The sequence below is a fragment of the Homalodisca vitripennis genome, chromosome 1 (genome assembly GCF_021130785.1).
Source record: "Homalodisca vitripennis isolate AUS2020 chromosome 1, UT_GWSS_2.1, whole genome shotgun sequence".
Classification (NCBI taxonomy): Eukaryota; Metazoa; Arthropoda; class Insecta; order Hemiptera; family Cicadellidae; genus Homalodisca; species Homalodisca vitripennis.
The window spans coordinates 98,662,272-98,684,663 of NC_060207.1; the positions used below are offsets into that span (position 1 = coordinate 98,662,272).

The 22,392-nt window shown below is 32.5% G+C and overlaps 1 protein-coding gene across 1 annotated transcript in view; it reads right to left on the minus strand.

Moving 5' to 3' along the window:
• Nucleotides 1-254: 254 nt before the first annotated feature.
• LOC124367532 (inactive dipeptidyl peptidase 10-like) overlaps nt 255-22,392 on the minus strand; it is a 195,242-nt gene continuing 173,104 nt past the window's right edge. The window contains exons 4-17 of the mRNA XM_046824428.1: nt 21,412-21,626; nt 21,118-21,275; nt 17,463-17,572; nt 16,317-16,440; nt 10,122-10,342; nt 8,067-8,207; nt 7,525-7,637; nt 6,548-6,635; nt 5,269-5,406; nt 4,249-4,443; nt 3,006-3,163; nt 2,660-2,871; nt 1,633-1,797; nt 255-402 (exon numbers count right to left, since the gene is read on the minus strand). Coding sequence (XP_046680384.1) covers nt 1,654-1,797; nt 2,660-2,871; nt 3,006-3,163; nt 4,249-4,443; nt 5,269-5,406; nt 6,548-6,635; nt 7,525-7,637; nt 8,067-8,207; nt 10,122-10,342; nt 16,317-16,440; nt 17,463-17,572; nt 21,118-21,275; nt 21,412-21,626 — 2,017 coding nt within the window. The 3' untranslated portion in view covers nt 255-402; nt 1,633-1,653. The remainder of the gene's footprint in view (nt 403-1,632; nt 1,798-2,659; nt 2,872-3,005; nt 3,164-4,248; nt 4,444-5,268; nt 5,407-6,547; nt 6,636-7,524; nt 7,638-8,066; nt 8,208-10,121; nt 10,343-16,316; nt 16,441-17,462; nt 17,573-21,117; nt 21,276-21,411; nt 21,627-22,392) is intronic.

A 22,392-nucleotide genomic window follows, 5' to 3' on the forward strand; every position in this document is an offset into this window, starting at 1 on the left:
TTCAGTGCTTTCAGACATGCAGTTGTCCTAACAAACAGACAGCTCATTAATGATACAAACACTGTATGTAGACATCGCTGTAGTCTCTCTCTTCGAGTGAAGACCTTACATCTCACAGCTGCCTTCAGTGCTTTCAGACATGCAGTTGTCCTAACAAACAGACAGCTCATTAATGATACAAACACTGTATGTAGACATCGCTGTCTGTAGATACAGTCTCTCTTCGAGTGAAGACCTTACATCTCACAGCTGCCTTCAGTGCTTTCAGACATGCAGTTGTCCTAACAAACAGATAGCTCATTAATGATACAAACACTGTATGTAGACATCGCTGTAGTCTCTCTTCGAGTGAAGACCTTACATCTCACAGCTGCCTTCAGTGCTTTCAGACATGCAGTTGTCCTAACAAACAGATAGCTCATTAATGATACAAACACTGTAAAGCTTATAGAATTGTTAACTGAAATAATTCTTACTATACTACTCAAATACACTTACAGATAATTTTCCAAAAGTAAAACATATTTTTCAATTCTTGTTTAAGTGATAAAGATAATTTTTTCTTAAAAATGTTTACTTCACTTTAACTAACAGATTCAGTCAATACAAATCTATTAGAGGAGAGAGAAAGTCTTTGAATAATACCACAGCAGCAGGGCTGAACTAGCAATATTTTGTTTGCTAACTAGGAGTTGGCAAATTAAAAAAAGATTCGAATTTAGATTGTAATTTCATAGATTTGATTCTAAAACATATCACACCAGCAGGACTGAAGTAGCGATCCTTCATGTATTAGTTTGGTGTGCTAACCACTAATTCATCCCAACTGGTTATTAGGGATTGGCTATTAAAAAAGAAATTTCATTTAAATGTACATACCAACAATGTTGTCTCAATTCTCGGTTCTGAATACCATCCTGTTTTTATTAACTAGGAATGAGCCTATTCAAACAAATTTTAACTATGGTTTAAATTTGTATATAATAATTATAAATTTTATTATAATTCGTTGTAACTTTTTGCAATATTTAGTACCTTTCTTCATTTACCACAGTTTAACTTATGAGTTTAGTATTGTACACATAATATTCAAAGAATATATGTACAGTTATTTCTTTGTCCTAGTCTGTTAGCAAGTTTACCCTTTAATGTGCTTTGATTGTCTGTTATGACTCAAAACCAAGCTGTCATTTTGTTTGTTTTTTGTATATAAATAGATTGATCAGACCACATATCAGTAGTTAATTTTTTATCAATTCCAGTCAATCCATAATAGTTTGTGTGCAATGTTTTGCACATCTGGTTGCATCTTTGTGCTGTAAATTGTTAATTTTATACTAACTGAGTTCTCACTCAAAACTTTACTATTCATTTGATGTGTCATTTAATTGTTGTGGCGTTCATTGCATACTTGATATACTGGGTTAACACCTGAGCTTATTATTATTAATTTGGTTTAAATATATTGATATTTAATTTGATATCAAATAAAAGTTCAATTGCAATTTTTACTTTCATTTGATATAAAAATATTGTTTAAATTAATGTGATATCGTGTACCACATGGGGATTCATATTTTTTGATTTCATTAAATAAATGTTTTTGACTGAGCTTTGACTGAAAGTCCTCACCAGCAAGACCACCTGCTCCTGCTATTGCTTGAAGCTGAAGAATGTTGAACCAATCTCCCACTCAATGAAGTCCAATGGGCCGAAGCATTCATCCCAGAATGCCTCCATGGCACGATACAGGTGCTCTTGCACACCGTCAAAATTGTGCCCCTCATCTGGGTAAGTCTGCACAGCAAGATTTTATTAACTCCTTCACAATGACCTTTTGAATCTTAACTAATCATGGCGTAATAGTGAAACAGTTATAATTATAAAATTTGAGTAATGTAATACAGATAGCATTAAACTCAAAATTCACTAGGTAGCACATGATGATTCAAAGTATGGCAAAAGTATTAATCAATGTCATCTCCACTCCTGTTTCCTGAACTAGTTATATTTAAAATGTACTTTATACTATCATACATTGCTATTACATTTTCACAACTGAATGTAAATTTAAATTCAGTTCATTTTGTGCAGGATGTTTACAAAACACATGTTAAACAATTAACGTTTATAATAATGTTGCAGCTGAAAATGTCTAAAATTAGAGGGACCCAGTCTTTATACTGTTTATCATTGTAATAAAATAAATGAAATTTCAATTTTTTGTTCATTTGATGCATAGCATTATTTAAATCGTATTTAGATACATGAGTGTGCCTATAAAGAGACATTCAGATATGAACTGGAACCAAATAATTGTTTGCTAGGTCTCAGAATATTAATGTGTTGAAAATATGTAATGTTATGAATGGTATATTATTAAGTACACTCTTAGAGAGACTGATTCACAGTTACAAAAGAACTCAGGTTTTTGTCGTTTCCTTTTAAATATTTTTGAAGCCCATCTTTGTATTCTGAAAGTAGCAATATAGAAAGAAAGTGTTGGTATATCTGTACTAACAAAATTCAGAAGAAACCCAAGTCAAGGTACCAAGCAGAAAGTATAAGTGGAATAAGTGAATTGACACAAAATAAAGACATTTTACAGTTAATTGAATGCTACAAATGTTCCCCAAGAATGCCTGGCTGAGAGACCTACCTGATGTCTGAACATGACACCCTCTTGGGTAAGACCATGGACCAAGATCATGCTGTGCTGGAAATGTACAGTGTTGTCTGCTGATCCATGGATCAGAAGGAACGGTTTGTCACGAAGATTTCCTGCTCGCTTACTGAGGTCAGATTCTTCATAGCCTCTATAGTTGTCAGTCACATTTGGAGTCCCCATGAATCTTTCTGTGAACACGGAATCTGCAAGAGATACCAAGCATTTCCTGTTATTAATTTTAACTTGAAAATTGATGTTCAGGAAAGGAATACAAGGGAAGAGGAAAGATCACAAGTACAATCGAATAAACAAAACTATTATAAAATATAATACTAACCGTAATGAGCCCAACTGGTGATAGGTGCAAGGGCAATGCCACAGTGGAATAGTCCTACTTCTTGTGATAGAATCATTGCAGTGGCGAATCCTCCATAACCCTTACCCCAGACACCCATTCTTGTACGATCGATAAACCTCAGATTGTCCCTGAGGTACCTAGAATAATAATGAATAAATGAATACGAGTAACAACCTGTTATCTCTAGTTGATGTTTAAGTTTTTGTTTTTGTTAGGGGATCTACGAATCAGATCAGAATTGATTACAATATAAGTTTAAAACTCATTTACTTGTTTTCTTTCTTAATATATATATTATATATATATATATATATATATATATATATATATACATATTTATTATATGATATCTCTGTCGTTAGGTTGAAAAATTCAATTTTTTTTCTTGTTTCTGTGTCCACTTATTAAGAACTGAATGGAATGAGCAACAGACCTTCAAATTTTACATGAGAACTGCTATTTGGAAAAAGAAGAAATAATCAAATTTTGCTAATTAATGTAGCTTCAAAGGAGTGAACAAGCAATTAGTAACATTCAAATTGAATCAACCCTTCCTACCATAGCTACGTTGTGTTGTGTAAAATCGGTTTTCTCCACCATGCTTAGAGACCGTGTCACAACATCATAGTGCACCCAATTGTGCAGCTGATAAGACAATGGGACTGCCACTTCACCTAGCTTGCACTATATTATTGCATTATTGGAGTCTAGGTCTAAACAATGTAAAAGTTTCGTTTTCAGCTTCTTCATCATTTTATCAATCACATCAGACGAAAAATGACTCCAGATTCAAGGAGTGAAGTTTGAGACAGAATCAGATGACACCCTTTTAATATAACTCCCATTATTCTATCTCTATTAATTAGTTTCTAGTCAACTTTCAATTTAAATATCTAATATTTTGATTCAGACATCAAGATTTAGACTTGGTCTGATCTGTGATTTAAACAGATATTTCGTTCAATTTTTGTTAATTTTATGATTAAATTTTGTTTTAGTTGAAATAAGTTTTATATAAATTATATTTGTACGTAAGATTTTAATTATCCCTGAATAAACTTCCTGGTGATTGGTGGTAGAATGCTTTTACTGTAAACTTTGTAGGCTCTGATTTTTACTTAAAGGTACTTATAATAAGGTTTAAAAAATTAAAAAATGTAATTCATACTTGTCCCACCCTCTTATTTAATAGGAATATCCACAAGATAAAATAACTACTGACGTGATGACAGATATCTGATCCTCTACGTCCTGCTGACCAAGGCGATGGAAAATTTCATGCTTCATGCGGTCCCCTTGGTAGCCGGAACCTCTGCCGTCGATTTCTGCCACAATGAAGTTTCGCTGACTGACAAGGTATGTGCTCCAGTCCACCTCCCACCGTTCTGTCACTAGCTGACTACCTGGCGTTGTGCCCCTGTGGGAATAAATCATCTTAATTTGCACTGTCAAAAACCAATGACATATTTTAAACCAGCTGTACTATTTAGTACTGAAAATTTGAACAAGATAAAATTTTAGATACTGCATTATTGAATACTTTTAATATTGTTTTAATTATTACTTGATGTTATCCATTAAAAAACTAATAGTAAATTAAATTTGTTTCAATTTTCTACCAAATTATTTAAAGTTGGATTTTTAACCTTTTTTTAGATCATAATATAAAACTCAATTCCTGTTGTAATTCTTTTTTGTTTTACTCTTTCTTCTATGTAACTTGTTTTCTCCTGTGCACTATATCAATGTACATAAATATTGATTTTGCCTTTGAAAAATAAAACATGAAAAAAACTGAATATGATTAATGTTTTATTGAATATATATTTGTAAAAACTTCATGTCTCTCAATTGGATAACATTTTAATATATTTATTCCAAAACTTTGGAAGCATAATGTCATGAAGCCTTACAAGATGTATGTAGTAGTTACGAGTATTAACACTTATGTAAGCTATAAAAATGAAGAGTATTTATTTTATTATTTTTGTATAAAACATCATGCATTGTCACTCAAATTGTTCCATGAATACTTAAACCCACCTTTTTAATGATTTAATTTAATAGTTTCTATAGTGAAATAACCTATAAATGTTTCTTTCTCTAGTTAATATATAATCTAGCTACTCGCATAGCATATGACTGAATATCCATAATGATTTTGTGATGTGGATTGAGGGTTGATTGCAGAAAAATAAAGACTGAAAAGTATAAAATAGTTTCATAATCAGGCTGCGCTCACACTTTGAGGACAAGAGGGAAGGACATCTCCTCGTACTCCCTCAGGCCAGGAGGCAGCATCAGACGCACCTGGGCGTGGTACCCAGACTCCACCTCTACTTGAAATATCTTGATCTGTGGCCGTGCCATACTCGTGTACCTAGTGCAGTATTTTTGTTTTGGAGGGAAATGTGTTTAGAAACAAGAAATATAAAAATAGCTAAATATATAGACTTAACTTATAAGTGCATCTGCTAATTAAAAAGCTGAACATCTGTTGGAAATCTTAGAAACTACAAGCCCTATATAGTAATAGTTTAAAAGTATTTTCATCCTAAGAATTGACCTTTTATCACCAAAAACAACCTGGATATTTAGAAAATGATTATGCCATCAAAAAATTAATATGGGACTATTCCAATTTTAATAACGTGTATTTAACTTACTGGTATTCTGATTATATTAATAAATTAAATTACTTTTGCATGGCATGGGACATACTGTAGGGTGTGAAGGAACTTTCTGTTCAGTCCATCCTTTTGCTGTGGAGTGGTGTGTTGTAGTGGCCGAACTGTGCTTATTTTGTTTCTGCTTATTCTGGATATTGTGCTAAACTCAGATATATCTTTACATTTTTAATTTAGATAAATTTTGATGTGAATTTTGATTTTGGTGTTTAGACCACCATGTTTTTGGAACTGCGCACTTTTTGTTCACTGCTTAGCCTTGTTTTGCAGGATCTGTAACTTGACTAAGAGAGCATGTCTCAATTCCCAAAACCATATGTTTCTGTTGTAATTCACAACTATTTCAAATTTCCGTAATCCTGCTATCTTTTTATCCATTGTCAATAGTAAAATCTAAATAAAGAATAAAGAGTTTGATTTCAGAATTAAAAAAAAATGTGGTTATCAGAGACAAAGAGCTTTATCGTGTATATTAAATCCTTGCTGGCTTAAAGGAACAATTACAATATTTGGTCTCAATGTTATAATTATGTGATTTGGACATGAGCAAAATAATGTTACAGAGTATAATTAATTTAACATTGAAAGTGCAAGTAGATACATAGTGAGCAATGCCAAGACGTTAAAAATATTCGGGGAAAGTTTATATTAAGAAATTGCAATACATTAATCTTTACCATTTATTCATTTGTATTGTATGTATTGGTTGCTGAGTTAATCCGTTTGTACAAACGTCCCCTCCGAAACCTGTTTGTTATGACAGTACAATACTACTGCTGGACATGCCAGTGTTTAGGTTTCTGTTTCTCAAGTAAATAATAATATTATACTCACCTGTCTGCCAACAGCTTGTGGGGATCCAGCATTGTCACTCTTGTGTTGGTTAAAGCATTTAACACCAGCACAGATGGCGTGTCAGGACCTGCCAACAGTTTGTTCAATGTAGGACATAGTCTGTATTCAGCAAGAGCACTACGTAGTGTTTTGATTTTATCTGAGGTTTAACAAAACCTGTTCAACACAAACAATGGAACCTACTATTTTTGTACTTGTTTCTAGTACCACTTTATATTAACTTTATATGTTTAAATTGATATTTTGTTTTAATCAAAAATTTCTCAGAAATTAAATTTAAAAAAACCCCAAGTAAAAGATTTTAATCAATTTATAACTTTTCAAGAGCGTAATTTCGCACATGGAAGCGAAGGTATTTATTTAGCAGTGTTGATTAATGAAATTGTGTCACAAATCTTCATTTGAAAATATTGCTGCTAGAGCGTATCCTGTGATACTGTTTAATTTCCAAGATGGATTTAGTTCATACATATTTCTTCTGATTTATTTGTTAGGAATATACATGTTGTAGCTGGTCCTTATGGTATGTAATAAACCAGTATGTAATAATGTTCTTATTAAATCCCAGATATTCCATATAAAAAAAACCATCCATTGCTTGCTATTTAAATAAATTCTTGTTTTACAAAGTAACTTAAGGTTCTTAAATAATGCAAGTTAAGTAGCTTTGTTTTGGTCTATCCTTCCATTTATTATGTACACAGTTTTATATAAATATAATTATTTTTAAACAAAATAATTTCTAAAAGCTTATAATTAATGCTGCAAACTTTGAAATTTCCTAGGATTACACAAACAAAGCCATGACCCCTCAAGAGTGTTCCCCATCCATTAGAAAACTTAGTACATCCAACATCTCCCAAACTTTTTCTTGGCTATTTTAATGTCAGAAACATAATTTATTCATTAAAATATCATGAATGCTCTATTATATTTCAGATTTAAAAAAAACTTACCTAGGCACTCCAAGATGTAGAACCTTGGACTTGTGCCAAGGGAAAATGTTGCTCTTGTGTACAGACAAGACATGGATTTCACAGGGTACATTTCATTTGTCTGGTCCACCATACTGGAAAAAAATCAAAGTTTTTGTCAATACGTTTGTGTTGTTGCAATCCAATTGAACATTTAAACTTAAAATCAGAAGCAAGTAAACAAAAAATCCATTGCAGTTAAAGTATCTAACATCTAAGTTTACTGATTAATACTATGTCAAAACTTTGCTAACTCAATTAAGATTTGAATATTTTGGTTTCATTGTAGAGAACCATTTTCAGTCAACCAAATCTCGTTCACATTTGTTAACTTTATCTACAAAATTAAAACATGTTTAAAATGTATTTTGTTACATTTAAATATCCCCTGTCTTGTCATAATGGATTATTTAGTTAAACAAGGAATTGTTCATGTTCATGTTTTGGCAGAATCGAGGCAACACTGTTAAATAATTTTTCTGTAATAACTGTAACCATCATTATTTGATTAGGGTATAGTTCACCTGGTGATGTTGGAGCCGTTTATGGGATATATTGGACAAGTGAGACACTCCCACTGCATCTGGCTGGTGATGTTGACGATATCAGAAACCCTGTAGACGTGTCGCTGTGCTGGCTTGCGCTCTGGTGCTGCCTCGAAATATCTGACACAGACAATGAACATCAAGATTTGACGAACCAATTCATAAATACTTCTTATATAGAAATGATTGTGTCTAAGAAGAATAAAGAAACGCAAAGTCTGTTTGCTTTGTGTAAATTTCACACAGTTAGAGAAAATTTCATCCTTATAAAGTTATAAAAGAAACCAGATGTCTTTAAACTTTATTATCAAATATTTTGTTACATGGTTTTATTTTTTTTTATCAAACTTAAAAGTATGAACTATTCTGGCAATATTGAAGCTACACAGACACTAGCTTCAATAAAAAGATCATAGTCAACACAGAGAAACCCTGCTATACTATGGCCACTTACTACAAGTAAAATTTTTGTCAGTGTCCTATGCAAGAGATATCATATTTCATTAATTTAACCCATTCATCAAATCTCTGCTACAGGTTATTAAAAATCCTAGTGTGTTTACAAATGTCCACAGAATCATGAGGGCTAAGGAAATCTAAGTGTCAAATAAAGACTTCACTTTAATCTTTGACTTACCACCATTTTGGTTAAGAATGAGACAAAAACATCTGGTTTTAACAGTTATTTGTCAAATTTTTAAAGTTTTTTTTAATAAAAGAGATTTACTTTTGTAAAGTTGCCTTAAAAATATCCCGTTTTAAAATCTGTATATTTTTTAATATTTATTAGACAAACAGTACTGTAATTACTCAAAAGTAAGGGAACTGGCTTGAATGAGAGTAAATGAAAGATTGTGAAGCCTCACGGTAATTTAACAACCAAAGTTGTAGTAATTTACCTTAGAAACTTGTTCAGTAGCAATAATCTTTTAAATAGTCAGAAACTCCTGAATAGACCTGAAGGGAATGTTTGCACTGCAGTTTGTATTCAGTTCAGATAAATGTCCCCCTCCCCGTCACCCCTCTCCTCGTCACCCCTTTTACTTTTGTAAAGGCTTAATGTAAGCTTGTAGTTATCTTTACTGTCCTCATTTGGGCATAATAACCTCAATTTCTCTACAACCATATGACTTACTTTTTCTTCCTGATTGTGTCCGTTTGTTTGGCGAAACATATTTATTTTATGAGTTCCACTTTTTCTGTTCTTTTTCTGACAATGGTGGTTTAATTATGATGTGGAAAATTAGTTCAAAGAGTTGTTAGTTTTTAATGGGGTTATTCAGGAGATGAGAGTCAGTTTGTATTGTACAAGAACACTGCCTAATATTGAATAGAGGAATTCCTTTACAAATAGATCAATAGTTTGTTGCGCTAGGTTTGGCAGTGGTCAGAATTAGAGCAAAAGGATTAAGAACGTTAAATGATAAATTTTACACAAGTTAAATTTTTTAACCTGTGGTATGTAAATGATAGATTTTATCATCAGCCAATGAGAAATAAATAGCCCAAAAATTGTGATGTTCAGATAACTTTCAGTCTCTTTCTTTATCTTGTTGAGTGATTTGATATGACTGCTTTGGTGGTTAAATTCAGGTGTATAATCTTTTGAAACTTGTCTTTTATTAATGCGATATCGTATAAGTTACTGACATACACTCTTATGCAACTGAAGGCAGAGAGAACTATTCAACTTTGACAGGTTGGTATTTCACAAGTGTTTGCCTTCACAGGTTAGTCATTGAGTTGTCAAAAAATTTCCAAATTCTATTAAAAGTGCATACTTGCTGATGGCGTTTAAAAGCCCGCTTTAAAACAGCTGAAGAAAGTTACAGTTTTACGATTAAAAATTATGTCAAACTCATATCACTTTTCTAACATTTTAAATTTACATACAGAACTGTGAAACATTTTTACATTATTATCTTCTATAGTTTTTCTGTGAGCGTTATTACAAGGCACTCCAAAATATATGCCTATACGATTCTTAGAATGATCAAACAATTTTGCCTATTTTCTTGGGTGAGTGGTACTTACACAATGTGGTTCTCATTGTCCCAGGCCAGGATCCTTGTGACAGTGAGCTGTCCGTGTGTCAGCGGCGTCACCTGATGACTCTCCCTGTCCACGTGACAGACATGTGTGAAGTGTCCCGCGTCCCCGTCCAACACCGGGAGCAGAGTCAGGTACGTACTGTGATCACTGGAAAACAGCACTGGACTCGGCTCCACCCACCGTGGTGACTTCTGTACGTGCGACTGGAATATGTCAGACAACGTATTATGGAATGTGTTACCCAAAGACCTATTTTCCACATTGAGTTGAGGACTCAAGACTAACTCTTTATGCTATCAGAAATTCTTCACTTCTTAAGAGGAGGACAAAATATTAAGAATAAGTTAAATAATTTTAAAGTTCTTGATGAGATAAGACCAACGAAAGGTGTGTAATACATTACATTTTAACCATCGTTAAAACAAAGTGGACAAATGTTTTGACTATAGGTTACTGAATACGCTTACATAATATTATACGGAATTAGTCGACTAAAGAAAGGTTGAGTTAGGGATAAAGGTACATAAAAAGAAGTGTCACAGTAGAAATGTATTAAATTTAATCTTTTACAGTTATTGTACCTTTCTTCCAAAGCGTGAAACAATAATATTTGGAAACCCAACTTGTGAGACTCTATTTTCATAAAATATTTGTTTTTTTTTATTAACATAATACATAGATATTTAAAAATTTGAGTGGCTACTATTTTTTTAAAGGTGGGCAAAATTGTATAGTCTACATACCATTCTTAGCTCACCAGGACTTTGTTTTATTAAAATGTGATTAATAAGGATCGTTCCCCAAAGTATCAAGACTGAAACCACCAGTTCCGTAAAATTGCGGGATTTGAACTTTAATGTGTGTGCAGAAAAGTCACATAAGTTTTAAATCACAGTAGTTGTAAGTTTTGTCTGAACTTAAAATTGATATGCAGAAGAAAACTAAAATTTTGATTAGAAATTGATGAAACGAATTATACTTTATATAGGAACAATTGCAATATTACTGTACGTTTCAATACATATTAACATCTAGGTATTCAAAAAAGGAGAGGAAGTATTTTGGTACCGTACATGACTAAATTATTGAAGACACAAACAAGAGTTTCTATAACAAAGTGGCCTATTTCGCTTAGTTTAGCGTCTTTCTGTCTATTTGTATTTTTCAATAAAAAATGTATACTCAGAAATGGTTTAGGTACGGGTTTATAATTTTACGTGTTTGTATGTCTTGAAATGCAACTTTCTCTAAATAAAAAAAATCCAATGTAAACAGGTTCAAAATTGTGGTATTTAAAACACCGATGAAAAAGGAAAAACGTTGAGACAAATAACATAGCTTGTAAAAAGACAACTTTGATACGTTATTCTTATGAACGAATAGTAAATAACGGAATAAATGCTTGTTTACTGCTTCTCGTGGAATCCAATTCAATCAATAATTTGGCATATTTGGCAATGTCGACTGGATAATCAGTCATTACTGTATGTATTGTATTTAAATATGTGTTTAAAAACCTTATGCCACTGCAGATTAATTGAACCCTTATAGAAACTACGTAAAATATTGTTGTGTGCTGGTTGTATTTAAATCGGTTATAGATTTCTTAAAAAGACTTGAGGAAAAGAACTCTTCGAGTGGACACTCAGCGGTGAAAGGAAATATCTTATGTGAGATATAAAAACAGTTCAGACTAAAGTACGAAAAAACTACTCTTTAGGTTTTTGTGTGAGCTGTTAAGAACGGTTTTCAATGACTCTTTAGTTTGATTTTATATGTATATTATATGTAGACGCAAAAGATCAAACGGTTCACCCACCGATCCTACTTTTTAAACGGCTGCTTTCAGCTATTCTCGTACTTTGTGTACAGTGTTAACCGTTACAACAATTAAGAACACGCTGATGTTATTTTAGTTGAAATGCTTTTACTGAAATTGCATTTTAACGATGTCAGGTCAACATAGTGTGTTAGTTAAAGAAGTGTTTTTAAATGAGTTTCGGTGAATGCTACGTGATGGTAAAGTAACCAGTTCCATATTTCTCGTATATTGGAATGTTCAGAACTTTTTAGTCCACAATTAAAACGCAGTTTAGAATATAAATAATCTCATTATAAAATTAGCAAGGTGGAGCGACTTCACTCTCGGAGGGTGTCTATCTCTGTTTTACGAAAATTGTTTCAGGGGCATCTCATTTCTTATTTTGGTTATGTTGCATGACCTGCCCGATCTTCGGATCTAACTGCTTGTTATATCTGGTTTTCAAACTTTAAGAGCAAAGATTTTGTTTAATACCCTCACACTGTATGTGATTGGAGCTAAACTATACATTCACATTGAATAAATACTTCCCACCATAACTACTTGATGTGTGGAACCTCACACTATTGCGAATTTAAAGAATTGTATAAAAACGAAGTTAATGTAATATGGTACATCAAGAAATAGCAAAATATCAGAAAGGATTAGGAATTAGATCAGATTTATATTTACAGGAACTTCAGAATTCTCATGAAAAACGCTGATGTTCTGAAAAATTTGGGTCTGTGTTCTAAATCAGAGAAATGCATGGCACGCTCCAAGGTCACTTCTCTTCCTGTTAGGAAAAATGAATTCAGGGTCTCTTCTTTTTTCTCATGTTGTTTTTCTCAGAGTCTCTTACCACTTTGGAGACCAATCTCCGATACATCGGAAATCGGTAATAGTAGCAAATATTGCAAACTTCCGTCATATCGGAAGTTTCGTAGTAATTGTTTTTCATTTATTCAACGACACATTTCGATCAAATTTTCACGAAAAATGTTTAAATAGATAACCGAAGTAACAAAATAATGGTTTCGTAAATAGTATTTAACTTTTCGATTCTTTACTCTATGTCGATGCAACGTTGCCAACATGCAATGTTGCCCGTCTGCTTCCTCAATGGTCAGACTAGGCGCCAGTCGCTGCTTCTCGGGAGTAAGCAAATAGACAGTGGTACTTTGGTATTATCAGGAGGCCACTATTTTTGGAAGAGATTTCCTTATCGGAGACCAAAATAAATTATAGTGTTACAAAGAACAGAACATTTACAAGTCACGACGAACCGTTATCGTATATAAATATATAATATTCATAACTGAGAAATTTCTTAAGTAATATTTTTTGTATTTGTATATAGACATACATATTGACTGTTAGAATACATATGGCTTTATGCCTCAACATTTTTTTTATCACTGGTCAAGAGTGGTTTGAAACTATTTTTGTCCAAACATTTCAAATTAAATTTACAATACTTATTCTAAGTATTAAAAATTCATATTAATATGTTTTTTCGAGTAAATTATATATATATATATATATATATATATATATATATATATATATATATTCTGGTAACCCATTTTATAATATACAATATAAAAAAAAACATGCAAAGGATTTGATTCGTGGTTCATTAAATATACCTATTTCCCCGAAATTCTGTAAATGCCATATAGGCTAAATAGACCGGTATTTCTGGCTTACTCCTTGTAATATAGGCTGGTCTCCAAAAGGTTACTCTATCAACATTGCAACACAAATAAATGTCCTCCAAACAACACTTATCCTGGTTACTTATAGCCTACTACTAAGACGGTTTAATAGATGTAATTCGAGTTGCAGTAAAAGCTACTACGTGACATTACAAACTTCTATCGTAAAGTCACGGAGTTAAATGAACCCATTTATGCACAGCGACGTGAGAAGTCAGAAACGTTGAGTTACTGCGTAATTCCGTCGCACCGAGGTACAGTCAGGAGCAACAAAAGTTGTCGCTTCAAGCTTTCTAGAATCATCCTATACATATTGGATTATTTAGCCGACACAGTGGCCTCATTGTTGCCAACTGCTAAATTCAATTCGAGTAGTATGTTTTTATCTCATTAATCGTAATTTTACTTTTAACTATTTTACATATATAAAGTACGAGGACAAAATTGTTTCCAGAGAAACTCAGTTTATAGAACAGAATTATGTAAGAAACGCCCAAATACATCTTTCAAGAATTTTATTTATGAATAATTACCCAAGAAAATGAGAAATCTCGAGCAATGCTTTGGTCACTTTTTAGTAGAAATAAAATTAACAGAGACACAAAAGTTAATGCATTGTAGTTATTTCTGGTTCAAATTTTCTTACATTTCCCTCAATTCAAATTGTTAAATTTAAATAACAATATATATCTATCGAACTAGGTAGGTTTCAAAAAATACCTTTTAGGCCCACACACATTTAAACAAATGGAGAGGGAGAGTACCATAACGATCGAGAATATACGAAAGATTAGTTTATCACAAATTGCGTTGTTTCCATAAAAGCACCCATTATTACAAACTACAATTGTGAAATGTAGTTGTGACATGCAAAGGTGCGATCATAACAAGATTCATAGTCCACTCTGTCCAAATTTTCCGCAATAAGTATGCATGCTCAGGGAGGTAATGAATTATTATAAACATGCTTTGTATGGTAGCGTGCGGGCAGACACGCACAACAAATGCTATATACTCGTAAGTGTAGTCTACGCGGTACTCGATAGACTAATAATAATTAATAGGCTTTGTTGTCTGCCTTGTCCTACGTACTAGTTCTTTAACAACAATGATAATGATACTCCAAGAGATGAAGTGCACAGATGAAAATATTGACTCATGTTCTTTACTAACTCCGAAGTAGTTATTAGAAAGTTCGAAATAAAATATATTCCTCACAAATTTGTGAAAATCCTACAAATACAAATTTTCCTCTCTTTAATAGTTAATACTTGCTTTAATATTTATCCTAGATTTTTTTCCTGAAAACAGTTAGGTACATCTCATATATTTTTAACAGAAACTAAATTTTATTAATGCAAAAATTTAACTTATTTCTGATTAGTTTGGTTTCAACAGAATATCCATATTTAAGAGAAAAACTACTGACAGTTTACGCTCCTGCATAGGTACTCCTTGATGTAGCTTAAGTGTTTGACAATAAGTATTAAATTTTACTGAATAGTTTGGTTTTTATAAATTTCAATAAGTGATTCAATTGTTATAAGTTTTAAAAACTGTATGCTTAATTTGAATGCCTTGAAATCACAAACATCTATTGACTGAAGTACTGGGATATTCAATATTGAGGCCTATACCAATACCAATCACACTCTACCTTTATATACCGATGACTCTGCTGTAATCGTTCATCATTCAACTGTTGACAAAGTCTATATCAACATGCAGAATTCTGTCATCACAGTAAGTCAGTGATTTCATAGGTGGACATCATGTTTGAATGTTAACACGTTAACTCGAAGTGAACATTAGTCGTAAAGAATAACTTAACATTTTTATGTATTGTTTATAAACACAATTTTGAGCAAAATAAATCATTCTATCTGTCCAACAAAATACTTGGATATTAACATGGGACGAATACAAATTGGAACCTTCATGTAAACAAAGAACTCAAACTATTCCCTTCTAAATTATTAGTAATTAGTAAGTAATAACTGACAAAACTTTCTCCACTTAATTGTTTCAAGAGTTATTTCTTAAATGTAAAAAAAAACTTTGGTTAGTAAAATGAATGAAATTATTTAAATGTGGTGTTATCCTAGAATCAGCTAAGATTAAACTATAAATTGACCGATGCATATGTCTTGGATACGAGGGTTTTATTGCGTTTGTTTGTAATACGAGTAGTTTTGGATCAATTCCAATAATGTAAATTTATGTTTCTTTCTCATTCGATATGCTAATAATGTGTACAGTTTATTGATTGAAATATAGCATTAATGATTCGAAAATTATTCGAAAAACCCAATCAATGTTTATGTTTAAGCTACGTTTTGTGACTTAAAACACGTATTCTATTAAAAAAATCAGGTGAGAATTTCATTGTAAGGCAATTATAATTTAATTGATAATTTTTGAAGAAAGTAACCTAGATTGGATTGTAAAATTTAGTAAGCTTTTTGACAATTATTTGCGTTTGATGCTTCAACACCGAATAGAAAAGCAAATGTGCAGACGATTTGTAAAGTGTAGTTTTAAACGAGCAGTAAACATTAACTAAAATGCAGTAATACTCAGTAAATGGTTTGAAAATACATTGCACTGTAGCCATGTCCTTTGTTGCCAAAAGTAGAACAGCAGCAAGAGAGTACTCACGTCCTCACAGGTCCACATGGGATTGGAGCAGATGACGACGGAGGACATGTTCTGTCTTCTGTTCATCCACACCACTGCCACGTGGCGGTCGGCTGCCCAACTCACGTCGATTAGGTAAGGCAGCCTGCAAAGTTCTTGCTTTATAGACTTCACAAAAGGATGTTACTTTAAATGAACAACTATCAACAATTAATTAATTCACTGATTGCTCAAATTATTATATTAAAAAAAAAACAATTGATTTAGTCTAAAAATAATCTAAGAGGCGACCACACACGAAAAATATTACTTAATGTTATAGGCTAAGCTGTGTAGTTTCACAGTGCAACACATACAAATTATTAACAGACCGTGTAGGTCATAGAGTACTACTTTCTTCGTTTTTTATAGAACTCCGTGTTTTTATGAAGGCATAAAGTTCATTGATTTAAACATCATGTCTCCATAAAGATAACATGTATAGAATAAAAATAAAACTCATTTACCTACCACTACGAGAACTATGTAGAACGAGTATTAAGAGATTATCTCAATTGGCTCACAGAAACCAAAGATGTTACTTTTAAAATACTATAATATATTCTCTACCACTCTCTTCAATTTATATCTAATAAAATACTTTTATGTAAATTTATTTTATTTATGAGTATCAAAAATAGTTCATTGTATCAAATAAATATAAGAATATGAATCGTTTATGGCAGTTTTCACGTTTCTTTTTTTTAATATCTCAAATATTCTCGCGTAACACATAGACCAATATTTTTTAAACCACTAAAAAAATCAAACAATTTTAGAACATTTGATGCATTTCTAAATAAAACTTTTAATATAGCGTTTCGGTATATAGATAGATCACTCCAGTAACAAAATAAAGTTGTTTTAACAATTTCAATGGATTGTTGTGTTAGAAGCTGCTATTTAAGTATCCTAAATCATTTTCCATTATAGAAAGAATATTAATTACCGAAATACATTTTTTGTTTACTGTGTAATTCAATTCAGTTTTGAATGAAAGTAGTATTTAAATTATATTTTGTTTGTTTTTTTTTTTAAGAAAGTACGTTTCATATTATTTGTAAGCAATATTGCATATACTGTTAAATGGGAGCGATTTTGATGAAGCTCTGTTGTTAAAAATCTTACTGCGAATCGGTGAGCATGACAGGTGAGGGTAACAGTTGAGATGTGTTGGGTGTCTTGGGGTGGGTGACGTTCACCAGCCACAGTTTCACTTCAGGATTCGCCGTCCCGGGCTGCAACAGAAAGATACTATCAGTAGGAGTGGATTAGGAATCACAGAAGAGTCCCTGATATCTAGCTAGATCCAGGGGTCGGTCATGTGAGGGCAACAGTTAGGTTATGTTGGGTGTCTTGGGGTAAGTGACATTAATCAAATTGTATCTCAGGTATAAGAGATATACCGTTAGTAGAAGATCAGAATTTAACTACATATTGACGTTTCTACATCTTTTATAAGATGGAACATGAAATTAATTAATTTTCCACAAATATATGATTAGAACTGTCAATGAAATAAGACCAGAATTGCACAAGTTGCAATGAACCATGTAAATCCACAACTAGTTGCGACCATGATTGATATTTCAGCGCGAGTTTAATTTTCATCATGCACTGGGGATAGTGAAAAGTGGATTAATGTCATGTTTATTAATATAATCTACTCCATATTTGCATATGGAGGAAAAGGTGACAGCCAAATGATATTCGTAGTCGTAATTTTATATAAATCTGATTTCCTTAAAATTAAATAATGTTCTTTAAAAAAATCGGTTAAAAAAACTTTTTGTAATTAATTCGGGTCAGTAATCTTTGCGAAGTTACTGTCGGTGACCTTAAATTTTCTCGCCGGAGTAGCATGAAATCAATTCCACGTTAATTCTGCCTCTGGATTTATTGCTCGGGCTAAAAATGTATTAAGTTTACTACGCAATTTAAACATTTCTTTCTAAAAATACAATTAAACCCATTTGAATGGGTTTCCATTAAATATGTGTCCTTTCGCAATAAAAATAATATTATGACTTTTCGTGAAACAAATTTTTTAGTATGTTACAAAAATATATTATAATTTATTAGGATTCTGTGAAAATGCTACAAAATAACTTGAATCTCAGTCAATAGGCAGGGATTAAATGATAAAGCGGCCAAATCAGGTAAAAGCTGCGTCACGTTCCGTGCTGAATAAGCCTTTTAATGGAAGTGGAAATCCTGCGCTAGGATGAATTCATTTTCACTCCATAATATTTTGTTCCTGCGATAATCTCTTCTCAGCATTATCCGTGATAAATAAGTGTGATTAGAAGTTCACTTCACACCGACTTGGCTAAAGACTGAATCATTAGTATCCTATTTAGTATCATTAGTATCATTCAATATATTTGTTGTAACAAATATATTGAAAAGCAAAATTGGACCAGCATGCTTATTTGTTTGATTTTGGAATTACCCTTAAATTATTCCCTCTGCCTTTATAACACGAAGGAACAAGTAAAAATGTGTAGGTAGGACAATTAATGTAAAATTCTTGTAATTGGATAAAATTTACGTAGTTTTACTTTTAAATGGTCCAATGAACCTTTTCACGAATCGATCGATGCCAGATAAAAGTTAACAAATTCACCATGTATCTCACTTATCATTCATTTATAGCTTACTATTTTATGACAACTCGTTTATTTCTTAGCAATTCCTTTTAATAAGGTGAAAAGTATTAAACGAAACACAAGTTTTACAATCCACTGGAACAACGCTGCAACCGTATGGAATAAAATGTCACTCATTTCATTACTCTCTCAACACAACATTACATTATATTCATAAATAAACAAATAAAACGGATATTTTGTAACTTGAAAATGTCAATGTAAAATTGTGACGTTGATTAAGCCAACAAGTATAATAATAGTTCGTCAAATTGCTCTAACAAAATAGAAACTGCAAGGCATAATAACAGAATCAGTGCAATCTCGGGGTCTGAATAGGGCTTCATGAGTGTAGAAAAGATACCAATCACCTGCGCTGATTACACTGACAGGACTTCTTAATCTTACCATTTGTACCTTTCTCAGCTTCTTTCTTGAGTACCAAGAACCACTATGATATTTGCAGCTAACGCTGTTTGCATTTTGATATTAAAGGATTTTCAATTTTTTCTTAATGTTGTCTTATAGTACTGCCCAACATTTAATCAAAATATATGGGCATTACATTTTATTAAAGTTTGTTTAAACTTACTCGTATACGTAGTGAATTCAAAGACACAAATGGTATGTGTCATTTTGGACATTCACGTTTTACCATAAATAATTAATTTTTAAAATAGTGTGAATGTTTAAAACAAATATTAAGTTCATGCACGTTAATAACATTAAATACTTCTATATTGCACCCTAGCTCTCGTGTAGCCTGTGAACATTCTGCATGACGACAGAGTGCCATGTGCGAGACACTGAGACGTAATGCGGTATTTAGCGTTGAACAGAAATCCTCACTCACGTTTGAAGAAATTCAGCCTTCAAGTAACTTCATGTTCAAGTTTTAAAATATAGTGTATCAAGCGATTGACGGGTTTCCTATTAAATATATCAATTCGTTTACAAGGATTAACTTTGAAAAAAATGTTTGAAATGTACTAATAAATCATTTATAGTTTAGCAAATATGCTAAAACAGGTCACTCAAACAAGCTGATTATATGAGTTAAATATATATATGTAGAAGTGACAATAAAATCAACTTCTACAGTATGTACAGAATAAAAATATAACTTTTTTTAAAACCAATTTTGAGTATTGTAAAGTCACATAAAGAGAGTTAGAAAAACATAATACAAAATTGTAACGAAATATAATGAACTTGTAGTATCACTTCAAAAAAATTTAAAAGGAATGGACTATAGATATACAATAAATGATAAATTCCTTATATTTTGGATTTATTTTAAAACCTATTAAAAGTATTTAAAACTAGGTTATTTGATAACAATTAATGTTATGTTATCTACATAAATTGTGGTATATAATTGTACTTAAATGCAAGAAAAGTTAGGTTAAACATGATACAATAAATAGTTTGTAATCAAAATTTGTTTATATTAACTTGATGGCAGTGACTAATATTAAATATCAGCTACTGATTTGATGCGTTTCTAAACTTCCCTCAAATATCACATGATTTATTATGGTAATCACTAAAAATCATCTACCTTCTTTAACTCTGAAGATAGTTTTATTTAAACAAAACAACCGAGTGTGGAAAAGAAAATTGCAACATAAGGTGGTAGCGTTCCCACAGTAGAACTTGAACTTTATACTGTAAAAAGACGCTACCTTAATTTAGCGCAGATGCAGTTGTCGGAAACTTGGAACGTATGTTGGACTTTAGCGACATCCCTCTTACCAAATGAAAACAGGTTTGCCTTGAATTGTAAGAAGAAATCTGCTTTACTTGTGAATGCTTGTTAGGTCATCCGTCTCAAGCACGCCCGTCCGGGTGCTGTTTCATTTATACTTGGCACAATGTTCAGCTGTCGCCTCGAAATATTGATAAGTTATTTGAAGGAAAACGTTTTATTAAGATATTTGAAGATAGATTTCCAAGAATAAAACAATATTGAAACTTACTCATGGACAAGACCTATCTCTTGCAATCTGTCTGTGTTTTAGCTAGGTATTACCTCCTACTAGTGAGGAGAGTAAGGAACCAATATTATTACATTACTTCCTTAAAGCCGTGTAAATAATACTGCCTGAAAAACTGTGTGTACTCCAATTTCGTACCTTAGGGTATCTTATAGAGTATATCCTGGGGTAGAGAGACTTGGGCCCGTAGACGGGGTACTTGAGTTGGCCGACCAGACTATCGTTGAAGGAGGCGAACACGAGAGATTTGCCGTCCGGGGAGAACCAGATGGCTCGGCCTGACGTCATAAGCTCCTCTGAAACAAAAACGAGTTGAGTTAGCTGAGGAGTTGTTGTTGAACAGGGATTGATGTCTGAACCAATAATATCAACAAGCAGTTAGGTTACTAAAGACAAAAAGTCATTTGTTTAAACTGGAACAAATTGTCTAACCCTGGTAAATCCAGTCAGGCAGCCCGTTGCTGACTGTGGGGGAGCCTGTGGTGGTGAGGCGGAACACCTGACCCTTGGCCTTAGGCTTGTAGTAGAGGTCGTTGTTGTGGACGAACGCCAGCCCGCTGCCCCGCGGCGCCCACATCGCCAACTGTAGCAGAGGAGCTTCCGTGTCCCCTACAGTCGTCGGTGCCGGCGTCAGAGGCGCCCTGCTCCTACACAGCCATGAGTGTCAATCCAGCAGACCTCACAAGTTATGAGGTTCTAGTATACTGTATAGCCTATCGAGATTAGAAATTCCTCATTATGATTATAAGACTGATGATTACCTTTTTGTGTTGAACAACTGTGACTTTTGGCATTGGCTTTCGATTTGGCAAAATTACTACATACGAGAAAATAATAATTTTTAGCATTGCATTCTGCAAGTGATAATAAAAAGCTACAGAACGAGTAATCCTATTAAAAAAAATAGTGCTGAGAAAGATACCCCCTTGTTTACTTTCATTTATTGCAACGCTCAGTTGTTTGTTCACGGTAAGTGTATGAGGATGCTGCTAAAGCTAGCAGATGACTTGTTAGAACGTTTATATTTATATTTAGCATACGAGTTGTTTCTGTTATTCAACTTGCATTTTAGGAGCAAAGAATTTAATATATTTAAAAACTGCTAGTTTAAAAAAGTGATAAAAGTTTATAAAATTACCATTCACTCTCGATAATTTTAATTTTCCCCACAGTTACAAGATAATCCAGAAAATTAAAAATGTATTACTTAGAAGTATATACTTGAAAGTATTGTTACTTCACTTTCCTTAGAGGCTGAGCAGAACGCCTGATTTAAAGCACACATATTAAAATACATACAAACAAAAGCCAATGTAACATAATCAGTCAATATGGTAACAAACAGAGATCTCAGCTAAGAATTGTCTACCTTAACTTTGGGATGGATCACAATTTTAAAATTTCATTTATTTT